The following is a 19,000-nucleotide window of genomic DNA, read 5'->3' as shown; positions in this document are numbered from 1 at the left end:
TAAAGGCCCAAGTTTGCGTTGCATCTCCATTTTCCTTCCACCCATCTTTCCTTTTCTTGCTTCTCTCAGGCTGACGGGACATAGATTAGGGGGAGTGGACAAGGAATAATTCATTCCTTCCATCGATATTCAAGCTCTTACACCAATATTTACTCTCCACCCTCTAACCTGGCTGACTCTAGTGAGGAAAGAGGAGCAGGGAGCCGAAAAGCTTCACTCTCTGTGGGCATTTAGGGTAGGAATCTAGACTTTTTTCCTGTCATCGCTGTGTTAAAACTCCAATCATAATATATGAACTTCTGCCAGAGTTCTTGTAAAAAAGGTACCACTTTCGTGCATTGACATAAATCACATCCACTACCAAGACTCTTCTTATGTATTTTTTGATTGGAAAGAATTTATGGCAGTGCTGAAAAACTGCTGCAACGCATGTGCACTTGGCCTTTAATGGCGCCAAAGCTATAGATGATTTGTAGCCGGCTCTATCTCCTTGAGTTTTACAGCCTCAGTACATATTTTTCTGTCTATGTTTGGACAAATAGATAACAAGCGCAGCAATACTGGAATGAGATAAAACAGCCTTGGTTCATCCCTGTTCCTCAGATTGGGTGCATGCATTCATAAACGCCTGTGAGTCTCGTTGGCAGTGACATGCTGGGTTACAGTCATTCTTCACTTTGGTTGCTTTGCGTGTGTGTTTCCGATTCATCTTCCTCATACCTGTCACATTCAAGGAGACCAGGAAGAAGTAAAGCTTAGCGTCAACATGGTGTGTAGAGAATAAAAGTCCCCGCGATTTGCAACCGAGGCACGACTCTCTTCCGTCCCAAACTTCTTTGACTTGTTTATTGTTAGGCTTTTATTATTTTTCCCTGCCTCCCTTCTTCCCCCTATTATCTCCGGCTGTTTCAATTTCCCGGATGTTGCTACCTTTCACCAGAGTTTCCCTGTAGTTTATGACCATGTTTAGTCCAACACGGTAAATGCCTCTGCTGATTTATAAGGTGCCATGACAGGTAGGTGGGTGTGGGGCAGGTTAATTTTTTTGTCTGTTAACCCTGAAATCAGCCCTCAAATTTTTGCTTCTATTCTTCCCCTCCTTCTTTTTCTTCTTTTCCCCCTGCCTTCTCAGTCTGGATGACAGAGGTGAGCTGGTGTTGATCCCATGGGATGAGCAGAGACACCGAGAGATGGACTGGTGTGAAGCAGAGGAGTGCAGGTAAACCGCAAACATACACTGACATTAAAATAAGTTGAAACGAGAAATACTGATACGTAGCATAATGAAATCCCTCCATCCCCATGATAACAAAGCCTCTTGCAGTGAGGAGTTGTTTTTATTCTCGCTCCATGCAGGCCAGATGCTTGTGCTGGCATCATTATGTGGAACAAAACATGACATCCTGTTATCTCAATGTAAAACAGAACCATAGCAAACTAATACCAAATCTTGTTGCTCTGCCAATTTATGCCATTTGCCGGCTTCTGTATAGAGCCAGCTTCATTTACAATTTTATTTAGAAGCCTCTTTTTTATTGCTCCTTGGTGAGCAGTCATAAAATCAGTTGGCAATTGGGTTGTAGTTGGCAAGGGAATGCAGGCTGAAATAGTGATACTGTGTGATACCAGCAATGTTTAGGGTTGTATTTGTGACTTGTACTTTTTCCCAAGTACTTTAATTTTTTCCCACCTGACTCTGCCCATTTTCTTCACATTAATGTTGTTCCTTCCTCTGATCTCACCCTGATCTTGGTTGTGAAATTGTGTTATCAGTCCCTAGAAATTCCACACCACCAAAATCAACACTGGTTGCTAACTCTCAAACTCATACCCATCGGTTTCTAGAGAGCCCTGACAGCTTAATCAAACATGAATATATTACTTACATTTTTGAAATGCCAAATATGTATATTCTGCAGCAGGAAAGGGAATGTGGGATTGGCTCAAATACAGTTTTACTGTGTAACCACGTCAGCAGTGGGACACATTAATGAGGTTTTAATAGATTTTGTATAAAAGTTCAGCTTTAATGCCTCGAGCAATTGATAAAATTTGGCTCAAGCTCCTCACAAAACTTGTAAATAGAATGAATTAACTGGTGGGTTTTTTTATCTTTTGATGAAGATTGTGGCTTTTATGAAACATCCCTAGATTCTAGAGATGCGAACGAGTCGGTCTTTTGAACGGCTCTTTTAAGTGAACTATGAGAACAGATTTGCAGTTGCGAGCCGTTCATTTGGGAGCCGTTTTTATATGCATATTGCCCACGCTGCCTTCGCGTGTCACCTGCGTGCCCCATGAGTCTTTTGTTCACACTTATTGTCTACACTTTGTCATTGTTTACATTGTTTGGATGTGGATTCGAGTCAAGAAGCTGAGCTCCTGTTTGTAAAGTAGTTCAGGTGTAGAAACACCAGGTGGGGTAGTACAATTTTGCATTCACATTTTTGTAATGTCCTAATTTTTATTCTAGTTGTATTTATATTTTTTATATACATATATATTATTCTTATTTATTAATTTATATTTTTTCTGTATTGTTAAAATGTTCTTGTGTGGAGAATTTTACAGTAAAATTGTTTTGCATGGAAGTTATCTGTAGCCTGTGTAGTTTTTATAGTGCCGCAAAGTTTTTTAGGTGAGGGAAAATTCAAAATAGTGATCTCACTGTCGAAGCCTGGGGATATGGCAACATCTTATGGAATGTTTGCAATGCCAAATGAAATTATAATCAATATTTCAGAATAATTCCAACCAATAAAGTATATATATTGGTGGGATGTGCAAGTTTGAATTATTCTGATCCAAATCTTATATTGTAAATGCTACCATTGATTGTTTCCTTGATAAAAACGAGTTACCTCTGGTTGACTTCTAAAAAATAAATAAATATAACAATGAGCCAAAGAGCCAGTCTTTTGAACGGCTCTTTGAAAGGAACTGCTCCTTAAGATCCGGCTCCCTTCAAAGAGCCATAAATCCCATCTCTACCAGATTCAGCTTTATTGTTCCTTATTTCTCAAAAAGTGAGTAAACAGTTAAAACACGCTCCACTCTCCTTCTTTGTGTTCTCTAGAGCGGTGCTGGACCAGAACTTGTTTGACAATGACAGTTTCCTGTATGAGGAGACTCCAGAGCGGCTGAGGTTCCGAGCAGCTGAGCCCCCCATAGAGCTGCTGACTGACTGGTACCAAATCAGAGCGAAGGACATCGACGCCTGTTCCCGACAGGTATGGATACTTGCGTTGATGCAACTTTTATACCAGCTCCCCCCCACGCTCCAGAAGAAAAACCCAGCAACGAATGTAGTACACACTTTACTCGTTATGACGCTTTATTCAAAAGGGCAACCGCTTTCAACACATCCAACCATAGTTGATATTTAGGGACTTTTTAAAACTCTTATTAAGTTGTTATTTTGTATTCACAATAACTTCAGATCGGTTCAAATTTCTCCATTAAAGTGAAAAATGTTTTACTCTCTGCCAATCCCATCGACTATCATTTGATGAATATTCATGCCTCTGGAAATCACGATCAACTGATCAGGCATTCTGTTGCAGCCAGCCTCTTAAAGAGCAGTTCATGGTGAAATATGTTAATCGCTGCCTCCTTGGTTGAAATAACAATATCATGATGCAAATTTGTGTTAAGTTAAAATGCAGGCTTTGTCAGGTTTGTCCTCATGTGGAGAAGAAAACAGGTTTTAAAATAGAGGTATTTGATTGTTTAATGGAGGTTGGATTGATCATTTTGAGGCTCTCCAGGAAGTCTGGAAACCTAAATGCTAATTGTGTTACGGGCTAGAGGCATGATTCAAGGCATAAGCCAACTCTAACATGACGGGCGAACCACTGATAAAGAATAGGATAGGCACTTTATTGTCATTGCAAAGAGATGCAACGAAACTTTGTTTGGCAGCACTTCCATACAGCAGTTTTCAATCTATCAATCGATAAATACAATTTAAAGAGGTACAACAAATAAATATTTACCTATATAAATATGTGCATTTGTCGCTTTAAGTAAGTAACTGACAGTTATGTGCAGTGCGCTGTCAGCAAAGTGGCTAGAGTCAATAAAAACTGTTTTTTGGGTGTAGGGCTGGGTTACGTGTTCTGCAGTATGTCCACCGCTTTGGGGAAGAAGCTGTTCTTAAATCTGTTTGTCCGTGTGTGGATTGTTCTGAGTCTGCCTGAGGGTAAGATGGTGAACATGAGATGTCCAGGGTGCGTTGAGTCCCTCATAATTGGATGAGGCTCGTTTGTGCAGTCGGGTTGAGTAGGTGCTCCTGAGTGATGGTAGTGGGGTACCTACAATCCACTGTGCCGTTTTGATGATCTGCTGAAGGTCCTTTTTGTCTGCTGCGGTGCAGCTGGAGTACCAGACTGTGCAGCCGTATGTGGTGATGCTCTCTATCGTGCAGCAGTAAAAGTTCTTCAGCAGGTTACCAGGAAGTCGGTTGCGCCTTAGTGTCCTCAAGAAAAAGAGGTGTTGCTGAGCTTTCTTTATTATGTGTGATGTGTTCAGGCTCCAGCTTAGGTCGTCAGATAGGGGACAGAGAAAGCGCCTAGTTCCCATGAATGGAAACACAAGACTGGTTTAGGTCACCTGCACGCCAGTCTGCTGGGCTGCTCTGGACGGTTGGGTGGTGAGCAGCAAGCTGAGTCCAGGTTTCTTATTTTATTTGGTTGGGTTTAAACTTAAAAGATAAAGATTGGTTCTCCAAAATTCAGCTGTTGAGTCTCATAGCTATCCAAGTCATCATCCTCATTGCAACACAGCTGCATCCGCTCAGGTTAGTCTTGTGACGTCATTTAAAGGAGACCACGTATCTTCTCTGTTCACAGTTAAACAATCGGACAAACCAGTGACATGACTTAACCCATTCCCTATTTCCCCCATGAGAACCAGTCCAAGTAAACAAAAAAAGAAAGGAAAAAAGAGGAGGCTTAAAGTACTTATCACTCCTAACAATTGGCTTTACCATCCAAGTTAATGTTTTTGATTTTTAATGGATTGTTAACTGTACCTGCACGCAGATATCTGTTTGAAGAGATATTTAGACAGCCAGCTCATACCTGACTGGTCAACACTATTTGGACAAAGTACGACAAGAACTCTCCCCAAATGAAACCCCCCTTGCCTACAGATTCTACATTATTATAAAGAATCTATAAATAGAGACGATCTCCCTGCCTCTGCCGGGTCGTTCTGTAAGATTTAAACCGGAAAGCAGAACCGCAACAGGAAGGGATTAATCAACATCTGGCAGTTGTGGAAGATAATATCCGTCGCACTCTTCTTTTCAACGATCGGGGCAGGAAAATGTCATGAGCCGGGGTACAGACTGCAGACGAGATGTTGCCAGCCTCCATCAGTAAAGGTCACTTTGATCCTATCGGGGATGCTCATTATCATATGTGCCATATGGACTTCTAATGAAGAGTAACCAAAGCTTCTGTCATCTCGCGTTCTGTTGCTGTAACTGAAAAATCAAACTTGATAGGACTTGTTTAGAGGAGTAATGGAATGTAACCATCGGAGCTGCCCACTCTCTCCACCCTCATGATCCTCCAAACACCACAGCTCTTCTGCCCTCTCTCCCCCCCCCCCCCCCCCCCCTATTCACAGTGATGGATCAAGGTTGTCACAGTGCTCCCTTTGTCTTCGTGAAAGGACTAACTAGAGTGCGCTCATATCTTTCCCCTTCATTTCTCCACTTTATCCTTTTTACTGGGTGTAAGGAGGATGGAGGAGAAGAGATTTGGGGGTCCATAGCTCATTTTTTTGAAGACAGCTGAGGGATCATGCCTTTCATCATCCACTCCAGAGAGAAAGAAACTAAGAGACTTAGCATGTGTGTAAAATGAGTCGTTGTTAATCTTCGGGAATCACGCCAGCTCTCTTTCATTCTCTCCTCCGTTTCTTTTTAATTTGACTTCATCTTCTTTCTCTCTCTCACGTTACTCTGGGAGCCTCTTGGGATGTCCCTTACTCTTGCATCTGTTTCTTTTTCACACACTTTACCCCTCTCTTTGCAAAAAGAGAGAAACACTGTAAAAGCTCTGCTGCCATTCGCTGAGCTTTTCTCCCCTCCTTCCTGCCCTCTTAACGTTTTTTTTCATCTCATTTGTTCGCTCTCGTTTGCACCCTCCTCCCATCCCTCATCTGGCCGTGTTTATGCTTGGGAGAGCGTTTTAATGGAGCAAAAATGGGGTTTGATTAAAAGGAGCCCCATCAGAGGAAGCTGGAGTGTTTAAAACCAGTCACAGAGCCGCAGGAAGCGAGGCAATGAATGGGAAGATTGACAAGATGACTCAGAGAGAGAGACAGGGTTTGCAATAGCAGAGAATGAACGCGCAACCAAAAGGGGAGATAAATGCCAGGGCAATGCAGCATCCCTAGTTAGGTTAGAGTGGATTACTGATAGGCATAGGGGAGGACAGGGCTGACAAATGTTGAGATAAAAAGGAAAGTTATTTCATAGAAAGAGCCCTCTGTGGGGAAAGAAAATCACTGGTTAGAAGGGGTTGAAAGGGTAGGCATAAAGGATATTAAAAACAAGTGTTGTTTGGAACACAGTTGGCAGAAAGAAAGCACAAAATGAGAGGGTGGCTTTGAAAAGCAGACAGAAACGGGAGACAGGCGTACAGAGGAGGCAAAGGGCCAGACATGGGAGTTCAAATGGAGGCCAAACGTTTTATGACGGGTACAGAACTCTTGCAAGAGGTGGGAAAAGGATGAGAAAATTAAGCTGAGATGAAGAGAAAAATGTGGGAACAATGTGCGAAAATAAAGGACTAAGAAAGCAGAACAAAGGCGGTTTCAAATTGAGTTGGAAAATTAAACCGGAGAGTTTCTGAAGACTGCTGGGGGATTTGAAAGAGGAGATGGTGCAGAGAGAGGCGGAGAGAGAAAAAGAGGAAACAAGTTGTGTTACCGTGCGGAGAACAGAGGAGGGAGGGCATTGAGACGAGGCCGTAATTAAAAAGTGTGAGATTTTAACATCTGAATTGTGTGTGGTTAGCTGGGGAATGTGTCTCCAGAGAGCGGGGAAAAGAGAGAAGGAGAGAGGGGAGGAGTGAATGAGGAGAATCTTTACTCACAGTTAGATCAATAAACTTCTTTCTCTTGTTGTATCTAATTGCTCGGGCTCTGACTCAAGGTTGATTTGGGTTCCTCTCTCCTTTCCCTCCATTTATGTGTATGTGTTTGCTTTACGAATGAAGCCATGCTATTATTTATTCTGCAAGAATTGGGATTAGATAAGCTGAAGATGACAAGGTTACAGACCTTGAGTGCGTGTGTATGTATGTGTGTGTTTGTAAAAGGCGAGATGCTGTGCTAACCGCTGTGCCAGAGGGCTCTCCTTTTCTAAAAGGTGGAGAGAAAGCAATCATCACTACAGGGCCCAGCGGCTTCTACCATCGATTGGCTCGCATCCACAGGTGGCTGAGCATCGACTGGCCGGTCGCGCTGCCAGCGTATAGGTGGTCGCTTATCGATTGGTTGCTCTTCTGGATGGGATTGTATTGATCAAGGTAGCAGGAAGCCCAATCGTCCCTGTTTTATTGTCTAAAGACTAATGATTAGATATTAGCAAAGAGCGACAGATATTATTTGGTGTCGGATTAGTTGGGATATTGTTGTTTCTTTCACATCCCAGTTCAGCAACCTCAGCAACAGTTCTTCAATGACTCAGCGCCCTGTGTGAAACAGCCTTTTTACTCACCTGCTGCACAGGTTGATACATTGACTGAGTTAACTGGACTGTAACATGATAGACAGCTGAAAGGCAGAAGATTAAAGAACAGTCATGTTATAGAAATTTAAATGTATAGGTTTCACGAATGTTGGGTGGGGCTTCTGTACTGCTTTGGATCTGAGTACACTGTGTCTGTTATTTGTCCTGGGTTTGACTCATCGGATGGCCTGCCGTCAGAATAGAACACAAGTTAATCGCCATCTGCACAGGAATAGGACACTATAGGGACATTGAAATGTGTTGGTGTTAGGGTTGCAAAGGGGTCGACAATTTCAGGTAAATTTCCCTGGGAAGTTAAGCTGGGGAATTTTGGAAATATTCCAAAATTGGAAACTTTCCATGGAAATTATGGAAATTAACTTGGTATTGAGGGTAATTTAATGGAAAGGTATCATATCCAAGCATAAATATTTGTTGTTATAAGCAGACATCCATCAAAAATAATACAATTAAAACAGATTTATTCGTAAGCAGAACTTTAGTAAATGTTAAATATTTTATTGAACAAGCAATCCTTTCATTGAAGAACAAAAACATGAATGTTTAGTTAAATATTACTCATCCCCCTGACCCAACCCATTCAAAAATTAACAAAAATGCAATCCCAACAAAGTCCCATTCAAAATGTTAAATAAAAAGAGCCCCTCTCCCTCCAAAAAAGTCCAAAACATGCAAATAAAAAAGCATCTCTCCTCAAGCTTCTCAAGCCTAGCCTCTGCAGGATTATAGAAATCATCTGTGCATGTGATGGAGGAATTCACAGTGCATGTAGGGGGCGTGGTCTCTATAGCCCTGAAGTAAGCAGTGTGCTATGTGCATGTGATTGAGGAATAACGTAGACATTCCACTGTATTTGCATGAAATCTGGTTGTTTTAGTCAGGATTATGCTAAAATATATTTTTACCCAACTATATTTAAGTTCCTTATTAAGAGCCAACCTTCAATTTAGTAAATTCCTGGTTTATTCCTGTTTATTCCCATGGAAAGTTTCCAACTTTGAAAATTCACAGAATTTTGCAAACCGAGTTGGTGTTTCTCCTAAAGTCCACTTTATAATTATAAAAGATAGAAGAGGGAGATAGTAAATCAAATTATGATCAATACATTTGAAAAAATACAAGTTTAGACATATAAGATGTAAAGCAGAACTAGAAATGAAACACTTCACAAAAGGAGACTGTAAGTAAAGAGTGGAGTGGGACTCGACCTCTACAAACAATGACAGTATTCTTTGAACAAGGTACATTTTCACCACTGACTTAACTCACCAAAAACTTAAAATAGGAGGTTGAATGCGATTATTACTGACCTGCTTATTAAGTTTTAAGTCAAGCTAATGCTGTGGATCGAGGGATAGCTGCAGCTGTTGGTCAGTGGGTAGGTTAACCACTTCATGGATTGCCATAAATGTTTGTTACAATCATTCAGAGACTAGAGCCAGCTGACATTTCTGGTCACCTGACTCTTCCTCTAAAACTACCCTGACATTTATATTTGTGATTAAAAGTGTAAATATGAAATTCTGGATGGATTGCCATTACGTTTGCTGCAATGATTAAGGGCCCCATTGCAATTGACTCCATTGACCTGTGACCTCAGCTCCAGCACCAGCAGCAAGATGAAGTTTTCACCTATTCAGTGAATCATGACAAAAGCCTGTCAATGTGTGTACCAAAGGTTTTCATCGTCACCAAATTATTTGTCCCATGGACATTGTACAGAATGAGAAGAAGTGAAGACTCACCATATATTCATGGTCCCAGGAGGATAAAGCCCACTAACCTTAGTGACCAAGCTGTCTCTGTAGCTCTACACTAAGACTGCCATTTTATTTTTTATCTGTAAGCTATGGACAGCAATTATTTTTGAAACAGGGTGCCCAGAAGATGAACCCTAATGAATCTGGTTTCGCCCTTGCATCTGATCTACCATTGAGTCAGAGTTGACATGTATCCTGTATTAAAGCTAAACATCAACACAAGATATCGGCAGTACATATATGTTCCAAAGAGGATGAACCATTCTGACCTTTAGCCCTAACTTTCTCTCGAGTACAAGCTACCAGCAGGGTATTCGCGATTTTGTGTTTAATTTGGAAACATTTGTGATCTTCTGACTTTTCATTAAATGCAATCACAATATAAATGTTTCAATTTTATCAGCTATTTTAATAGTTTGTTTTAACTTGAGGTTTTTCCAGCCTCACAGAACCAAGTGTTGTTATCACTTTATTAACTCCTGATTGAAATGATTCCTTTATTTCGTTGTGCTTTTTCCTCACTGAGATTCTTTGTGTCTGTCAGGTGGACTGCGCCCTGTCTCTGGTGCGTCTTGGGAAGGAGCGGGAGATCCCAGGGCTCGAGCTCTTGTGCGATGACTTGGTCACCATGGAAACGCTGGTGTATGAGACATCATGTGAATTGAGTCTGACGCTTAAAGATTTTCAGCAACTAAGTGACATCGACAAGCTCCGCCTGCTCATGAAAAATGTAAGCATAAATTAAGCACGGTGCATGATTTCTGCATTCTTCATTTCACATGTTTACTTCTGATGGCATATTTAAGAATCCTTTGTGGGTTTAAAACGTGTATTTTTTATAATAACTTATCAAATTAAGATGGGAGTGTTAATGGCATGTGCTTTTATCTTAACATAAATGGTTTGAATACCGCTGATCATCCTGCACTTAAAAAAAAACACCTTTCTCTCCTACAATATCAAAACGTAATTGTAATGGAGATAGTTTGGGGTATTTTCATTTATTCAAAGACATTTCTAAAGTAGTTTCTTAGCTTAGACCAAATGACATTTGGAGATAAATAAATATATGGTGCTTTTACAATCCATCCTTCGCTGAGAATATATTGCCCACCTTCTTCCCTCTATGTTAAATTAGTATTTCCCAGCACACTGCTCGGTGTACTTCACAGTGTCAATAAAAAATAAATCCTGCCTTGCAATTACATTTAATTTGAGAGTTCCATAGTGTGGGTACTGTTATCCTTGATGGTAGCTTATAAAACATAATGTATGCTAATTACAACTTTAATAAGCAACAAAGCAAACAGAATAAATGCTGTTTGAAAATGTTTTCATAGCAGTCTCGCAGAAAATTCACTTTAATTCTTAGAATACTGGACATGTGATTAAACAGACTCCCACCCAACAGCAGAGACAGAGTTATGAGAGCTAGTCCACTGCAGGTACCGCACTTACAAGTCCCCTTGGAGTACATAATATGAGCTGTCCTCTAAATTGTAGCTAATAACTGCCAGCTTCAGCCTGCGAGGACCACTGCCAGTAGTATACGCCATAGAGGCAGGCAGCCAGCAAACGTTGTTGACTACACTAACACATGCTGTTTGACTGGTGCTCCCTTTGGGTGCTATGTGAGTGTGCGTGTGTATGTGAACGTTAACCGAACTTGCTTAGATTAAAAGTCCCCTTGTCTGATGTCTTTCTTTATCAGAGACACGGCAGCAAATACAATCCTTGCATGTGGGCGTGCAACTTTGCATTGAGCATCCTAATGTGTTTTGAATCTCATTTTAGTCATGGATGCTCTCCTATCTGTATATCCTGAGTCAGAGCTGATGCAAGGTGGGTGCGAGGCCCTGTATGAACTTGAAAAGCTTCAGCATAAATCATAGAACAGCCCACACGCTGAAGCTATTGTAGTTCAAGTTCAGGTTTAATTACATCGCAGGTTTTTATGTAAATGCAGTTGAAATTACTTTGCACTGTTCTAAAACATTTAATCAAGAAAATAAATCTAAGAACAGGGAACGGCGCCCACAGGGTGTGCATTGGATTTCATTATCTTTTCCAACCTGCAAACACGAACTGAATGTTCTTTTGTTTTTGGGCCAACCACCTTGTCACCTTACATTCTGTGATTGTATTTCTTGGCAGCCCGACGGACTTTTCCTGCTCACTTCCTCCGCCACAGTAGCACATTACAGAAACTGGCATGAACAGTCGGGGTTACTTTGACTCACGACACAAGACTTGCTAATTTAAGCCCACATATTTTTGAAAAACAAGATATTACTTGCTATTACTGCAACAAAAAAGGCACCTACAATCCATAATACATCATTCAAAGGGAGCACCCTATTTAATAATCCTTCTGAGGGTTTGCTGAGGAACCTTCATTGCACCTTTTGAATGACTAGACGGTGTATTAAGCAACCTTTATATAATCTTATTCTAGAAATACATAAACCAAGCCTCAAAGGTAATGTCTTTCTTTCACCAGTCTAGCCCTGAGCGTTATGTGAAAGATGCCTTCCAGTGGATGGTGCCATTCCTGCATCGATGTGAGGGACAGAAGGAGGGTGCTGCGAAGTCTCTGCTCAGAGAGTACCTGGTCTGCCAGGCCCAGAGTGACCTCACCCTGCCCCTCATCATCTTCCAGCACTCCAAACCTGACGTAAGTAGTCAAACACAGTCGCAACTGAAAGGTGCGTCACACTCAGATGAACTTACACACACACACGTGCTACATCTCTGGCTGCTTGTGCCATGTCAGGGACAGTGTCATGTCACTGCTCAGTAAATGTTGGATTTATGACCCCATAAGGGCACAGCCAAGGACGGCTCTCCTGGCCATTGGAAATCATGCACAACACACAGACACAGACACACTCTCAAAGGGAAAGAAAATATCATACCTCAGTGTGTATGTGCAAACACTACAGGGTCAGACACGCCTTTCTATACACACACACACACACAAACTCACCTCATCTCTCCTCTCATCCAGTGCCAGCAGAAGATCATCGGGGACCCAGACCAGCTGATGACGGTGGCCCTGGAGTGCATCTATGGCTGTGAGAGAGACAACCAGCTGAGCCTGTGTTACGACATCCTGGAGTGTCTGCCGCAGAGAGGCTTCGGGTTAGACACACAAACACACTCACAGATGAAGACATGCATGTCAACATAAATGTTCAACATCTGAGATTTATTCAGATTATGTAAACCTAATATATACAAAGGTAATTGCAAGAATACATTAATGCCACACTGCTTGTCCTTGTTCCTTTCTTCCCCTCTCCTTGAACCTGCCAATAAACCTAACTATTACCTCTGCGCCTGTCTTCCTCCCTTTGCGCCTTTCTTTTTCCTGCTACTCCTCCTCCATCTTTTCTGTCTCGCTTTTTCATGCTTAACTCTTTCTCCAAGGAGCCATCAGTTAACTTAGCCACAGTCCATACAGTATTTCCCATTTCCTACTACTCCTGTCTCAACACTTGCTCCCCTCCCACCTCTTCTGTAACACAATTTATTTCATATGGTAAGAGGGCCTGTCCTTCAACTTTCCCATGAGGCTGTGTGGGTATGCAGTGCATCAAGAGGCGAGTGTGTGATAATAAAAGACCGAGAAGTGATAGTACAAAAGAACAAATTGTTGATAGAATGAACCTGTGGAGTGTCTTGGTAGTTAAAATGAATTAAAATGACTCATAATCAGATGGATTACTCGTCTTGTGTGCACCTTAATTGGAAAATTGAACCTCTACTGTTAGCAGCGTTTCCTTTTTTACCTCGGCAGTTAACCGCAGTGTAACAGCCATTCTTTTCAACAATGGTATCTTTTGCCCTTTTCAGCTGTCTCACATAGCTTGCATATGCTCATAGTTGGGGATAACTCCACTGAAACAAGACATTATGGTATTGTTGTACTGAATTGAACAAGTATTTTGCAAGCAATTAACATTTTGCTATGCAGCTTAGAGCTAATTAGCTATGAATTTGTAATTTTTTTCCTTTATGTACCATGGACTTTTTGGTTCAAAGTTAAGTTTTCATACATATTCTTCTGTGTACCTTCATGATTTTAAAAATGTAATGAGCTTCAACATTTCTTATATGCTTTCGTCACACTGTTCGAGGTTAAACTTCTGTATTTAGTTAGTGCTAATGTAAAGCAAACAATTTGGGAACATCATATATGTTTTTCTAATACATACTGTACATTTTTACATTATGCCACTCATCCATTCTTTCAGTCCAGGTAGCAACGCTACAGTCAGCAAAATGTTGCTTGATAATGTTGTGTAATTAGACATTAGCAAGACAGCTAACACCAATAAGCAGCTAAGTAAAGTTAATGTTACCAATCACCTGAAACAGCTACAAAAAAAGAGGTAATTTTACTTACATTTAAAAAAAAAAAAAAACTTTTTATTTTCTGAGTTGTTTTTTTCCAGAACATACATGTTTACATACATATGTACACACTTACATATATACTTACACACACAAGAACACAAAAAACATAAGGCCATGGCTTGGTCTGTACAAGAAAGCATAACTTTAGATGAGATACAACACAAAAAGCATACTTGGTCACACATATTTACAATAGATTATTTATGGCTAAATAAATACATGATTTCTCCAATTGTTTTCCCCCATTTCTTTTTGGAGCCATATAGAATAGGTCATTTTCTCCAAAAGATGTAGTTGTTTTAAAATATTGATAAAGATACCAGCAGTAGGGCACTTCATCTGAGGCCAAAGTTGTGTAATGCCCTTTTAACTTGATGCCAGCAAAATCTTTAGGAGGTAGGCATCGTATTTACTCAGTCCGTCAGGGATATGTCCGAGGTAAAGCGAGATAAATGTTGTACTAATGGTGAAACCTAGAGTTATTTTACTTACATTTGAGAAAGTTTACATTCATCAAAATGGGAAATATATAATGTTCTTTCTGCTCTGTTTTAACTAGCTAAAACAGCAGTTTGGTTGATTTGGTTAAATTCAAAGATGTCTGTGTAAGTTTTTACTGCCACTCTATTAAATTGTACTAAAAGAGGTACAAGTAAAGGATAATGTATAGTGAGCGGTTTGTTAAAACAGATTGGAACCTTGACAGGGTGAGAAGGACCCTGACATGAAGCAGAGGTTTTGACTCAACCTAGAGACGTTTCTTCGTCTAGAGGGCTTGTTCTCTATGAATTATCTCACTCATGACATGGCTACTTACTAAATGAATCAATGATTGTACACAAAGTATTGATTCAGAAATGATTGTGTTGTTGTAAAAATGATTATACTTAGTTTGTTGAAAACAGTCAGTTGTAACACAAAGTCAGAGCTGCGGCTATATACTGTCAGAACCCGTCAAATTGTCTGTTCTGTTTATCAGCCCTTAAACAAAGCTGTTTCCCATATCATGTTCTGTTCCTTTTTTTTTCTTCTGCCAACTTCAATTTGTAGATTTCTCAGCAGTAGCTTACAGTTCTTGTCTTTAACCTTTCCTGTTTTCCAATGATTTAGTCTTTTCTTGGTTTACCCAACACAAACGAACTGACGTGAACCTGAAACAGCTATAAAGAGCGAGTGGCATCCTTGGCACTATTCTGTTTTCTTGAAAGCAACAGTCTGCTCTTGGGAAATATCAGACCGTTTTCGGAACTGTTGCTTTGTAATGACCAATCAGAATTAAATATTTAGCATACCTGTGTAATAAAACCAGTACCAGCCAAGTTCTCTGAATTATCCACAGATCTTTCTCTCATCAGTTTTAATCAGAGCCAACTCCTACCTAAATAATAGTCCCTTTGAAAACACTGACTTTAATGGCCCTGCAATCGCGTACGGGAACAATCCTAACTACCGTTCAGTGAAGGCGTGAGTCTGCTTCCAATCCTGTTCTGCTTCATGTTCTGATAGATGAAGAGCTTCTGGCTGAAAAATGCGGCAGAGGAAATAGAGGTGAAAATGCAGTAAATGAGGTGATCTGATTCAATTCGAGCAAGGGAATGCAATTTATTTCACTGAGCACATTTACTGACTCATTTGTGGCAGTAACACAGGATGTACGACTCCAAGATATGTGTCTTAAGTCACAGCTGAACAGGTTGCACAAGACTCAAAATATTCTCCTCATCCTCATTTAATACTGCAGTTTAGAAATTGAGGTTGTAACTGCTCAAAGCAGGATCTTCCTGTATAAATATTTGAGTGTATATAATACTGGTGCATGTTTCTCTCTGAAGCAGGGTTTCACTTTTCCAGACAGGCCTCCTTTCTGCAGTGTTTGGATTAGCAAAGCTGCAAGGCCTTCAAATTCACATTTCTCCCAGGAGTGATTTCCCTGACTTGCTAAGCTCCAAAATTGCCATCCCAGCGTAGAATATTACAGATTTGCAAGCTAGAGGAGAAACCCATGACTTAATAGTTTCAACCCAATTTTCTGATTTTTTTTCTGAGACAGCTTAATTAGGTCTAAATCTGCTCAGAAGAATGTAATGTGCGTTCACCCTTAGAGAGTGGAAAATGTGGAAATGGGCAGGGGATTAGACGCTGAGGGAGGGGGAGACAGAATGGGGGAGAAAAGGATATTAAAAGGAGGAAGAGCAAGGGGTGGAGCAGCAGAAACAGTCAGAGATGAAGACGAAGGAGAGGGTGCAGAGAAATGGATTGATAGGGCGAGATTTTTGTGTGGAGAGATCGTGCGTTTGGAACACAATCTCCAACACACTGGTGCAGGATAAAACACACTGACGCACACACGCACGCACACACAGGAGGTTGTTTCATCAGGGTCAGTTCTCTTGTGGCAGACAGGCCAGCCTGACCCAGAATCCATTGCCTCAAGGCAAGGCATCATGGGGTTTTATTTTTAGTGGGGAATCAGTGCAACCTCACAGTGGCTGGCTGCATACACACCCACACATTCAGTCCACTGTGTGTCCTGCACAAGCCTCAACACACACACTTGAACACACTTTCTTATACTTAATGAATTTCTTTTTAATGTTCTCCTTCTTTTTTTGCTCATTAAATCGCTACTTTATGGCTTGAATATGAACTAACATGTTGTTTTGTTTGTGTTTTATCATCTCACAGACCTGACACAGACATCACCTCATCCCTCCATGATCAAGTGGACAAACTTGAGAAGCATCTCAGGTACGTCAGCACCCTCCTCGCACCGTCTTTCAGCTGTCAGTCTGCCTCTCTCCTTTGACTCCTCTTGTCCATCCTGTTCAGTCAGCCGTGCAGATTAGAGCCAAGTTTCCACAAAATAAAAAGTTACCTTCAGGTGGTGAGCTGCAAGGATTTGATGCCCCTAAAAGTTTAACTGAATGTTTTTGAGGTTTTGGACTTTTTGGATGAACAAAAAATGGATTCATCTTGGCTCTTTGTCCATTTATCTCTGCTGTACCTGTTAGCTGCCCATCAGTGTGCTGATAAGTGCTGCTGTGCTTGATAAATGTTCACTTTGTAGTGTTTGTGGTGCCAACTTTAAGCAAAAATCTTCTTTGCCACTTTGACTCATGCTTTCCAAAACAGGCTTACTTGCATGTAGTCAAAAACTGAAAGGCCCTCCAGATATAAAAGTATAAGAAAAACACTGAATTTGTTCAAAATAGCAGCAGCTAACATACAAAAAGCACTTCTCTAGTGGTAGTCTCTGTTAACCTTTTTACTTAAGAAAGATGCTTCTACTTCCCTAAGATAGAACAAAACTATGAAAAACAAGGCAAAGCTTCGGTCAGAGAATCTGTTGCTGCTTGCCCTGCTCAGATCATAGGCTGTTTTCAAAACCACCTACAATACTAGCAGTACGTACTGATTTGGCCAAAATGCAGTATGCAGTATGTAGTGAACAAGAGCAAAATCTGCAGTATGCCAAAACTACCCAGACGTTGTAGTGATTCAGGAAGATGTGTTAGTATGCATCAGACCAGTCTCCCTCCTGTACTGTTTCCCACAATGCACAGTACTCGTTCCGCTTTTTTCTTCTTTCTTCTTTTTTGACGGGGGAACTCAGGTGCTGTTAAAATGATTAAATTCCATATAAACCACTTCTTAACTTTTTCAATCATAAGTGGATGCTAAAGAAGCAGTTTTGCTATCAGCTTGGCCTTTACTTACTTCCACTCTCCAAAACTGAAAATCCAGCAACGCCTGGACCAGCATACTGTAAAACAGATCTAACGGCCAAATTCCACCAGATCCGTTTCCGGTCCGTCTCCGATCCATCACTGCACCGGATCTGGTAGGTTTCTATTCTAGTCAATGCGTTAACCCCGCTGCGTCTCTGATCCGGCAGGTCGGAACGCAACGGATCAGATACAGCTCTATTTTCACCTGATGCCGGAGCACAACGCATCAATTAAGCACAGAACAGATGGAGCGGGACAGGAAGTCAGGCACCAAAACAAAATAAAAACCTGGTTCATTTTCAGAATAAAACACTCTGTGTTATCGTCAGATTGTTATTAACTTAACTATGAGAAAAAAAATGTAATTTAGAGCTGAGGCCGGCCTGGAGTCATCAAGTCAGAGGTTTTTAGAGGCTGATAAAGACAACATGGATGAAGAGAGGAGGAGGAGAATCCTTGATTCAGTGATTGCCGTGAGAAAACCTTCGTCATACGACTCCAGATGTCCGGCAGTCCTGCTCCGTACCTGACCGCAGTGGATCAGAGACAGACCAGACACGGATCTGGTGGAAGTCCCTTGTAAATGAGCAGTAATACTATATACTACCTTCAAACGCAGTACGCATTACGCAGTACTTACTGCATACTACATTTGTAGGTAGTATGTCACAGGCAGTTTCGAAAACAGCCCATGCCTTCATTTCCATGCACATGCTCAGATGCCAATTTACTCCAATCAGTTGCGTTTAACAGCAGCACCAATTCACATCAGCAGGACAGTTAAAGGCACAGATATTCTGACCAGCTTGACAAACAAAGAAAGTGAAATAATAAAATATGTTCAAAATAATTCTAACCAACAGTAGTGAATAAGTCTCTTATTTCTACAAAATGGGTTCAATAAGTCACATAGACTTCAATTACTCTGTCGCTCTAGAGCATCACAGTACTTCTTATTACTTCTCTCCCCCCTGTTATATGGGCCTGATGGAAAACATGAAAAACAAGAGGAGACATGGATGTGCAGTCAACACACTCACGCAAACACACACAATTGCTATCAAAGGACCGCTGTGTGTCCCCTGGTATTCAAACAGCTTCAGGCCTTTTCTCTGTTACGGGTTAAAATCACCTGCCTGCCTGTCTCTCTCTTATTATCTGTCTCTCTCTCTCTCCTACGGGTGAACTTCTGAACACAGAGAAGTGATGAGGAGGAAGTAAGTTAGCGTAAGGATGAAGGCAAGGGGTGGGACAGGGGGTGGTTGCCTGAAGGGGACTTAGATGATGATGATGATGAGGAGGAGGAAGCAGTACCAGGAAAGCCT

At 41.1% G+C, this 19,000-nt stretch overlaps 1 protein-coding gene across 1 annotated transcript in view; it reads left to right on the top strand.

Annotated features, from left to right (window-relative positions):
* Window positions 1–19,000, top strand: part of nbas (NBAS subunit of NRZ tethering complex) — a 253,161-nt gene that overhangs the window by 69,165 nt on the left and 164,996 nt on the right. The window contains 6 exon segments of the mRNA XM_034700252.1: window positions 1,133–1,219; window positions 3,077–3,230; window positions 10,073–10,258; window positions 12,029–12,202; window positions 12,536–12,669; window positions 16,633–16,695. Coding sequence (XP_034556143.1) covers window positions 1,133–1,219; window positions 3,077–3,230; window positions 10,073–10,258; window positions 12,029–12,202; window positions 12,536–12,669; window positions 16,633–16,695 — 798 coding nt within the window.

Source organism: Notolabrus celidotus, chromosome 13 (assembly GCF_009762535.1).
Source record: "Notolabrus celidotus isolate fNotCel1 chromosome 13, fNotCel1.pri, whole genome shotgun sequence".
Classification (NCBI taxonomy): Eukaryota; Metazoa; Chordata; class Actinopteri; order Labriformes; family Labridae; genus Notolabrus; species Notolabrus celidotus.
Note: the sequence above shows the minus strand (reverse complement) of the source record. Positions and strands in the feature narration are given on the sequence as shown.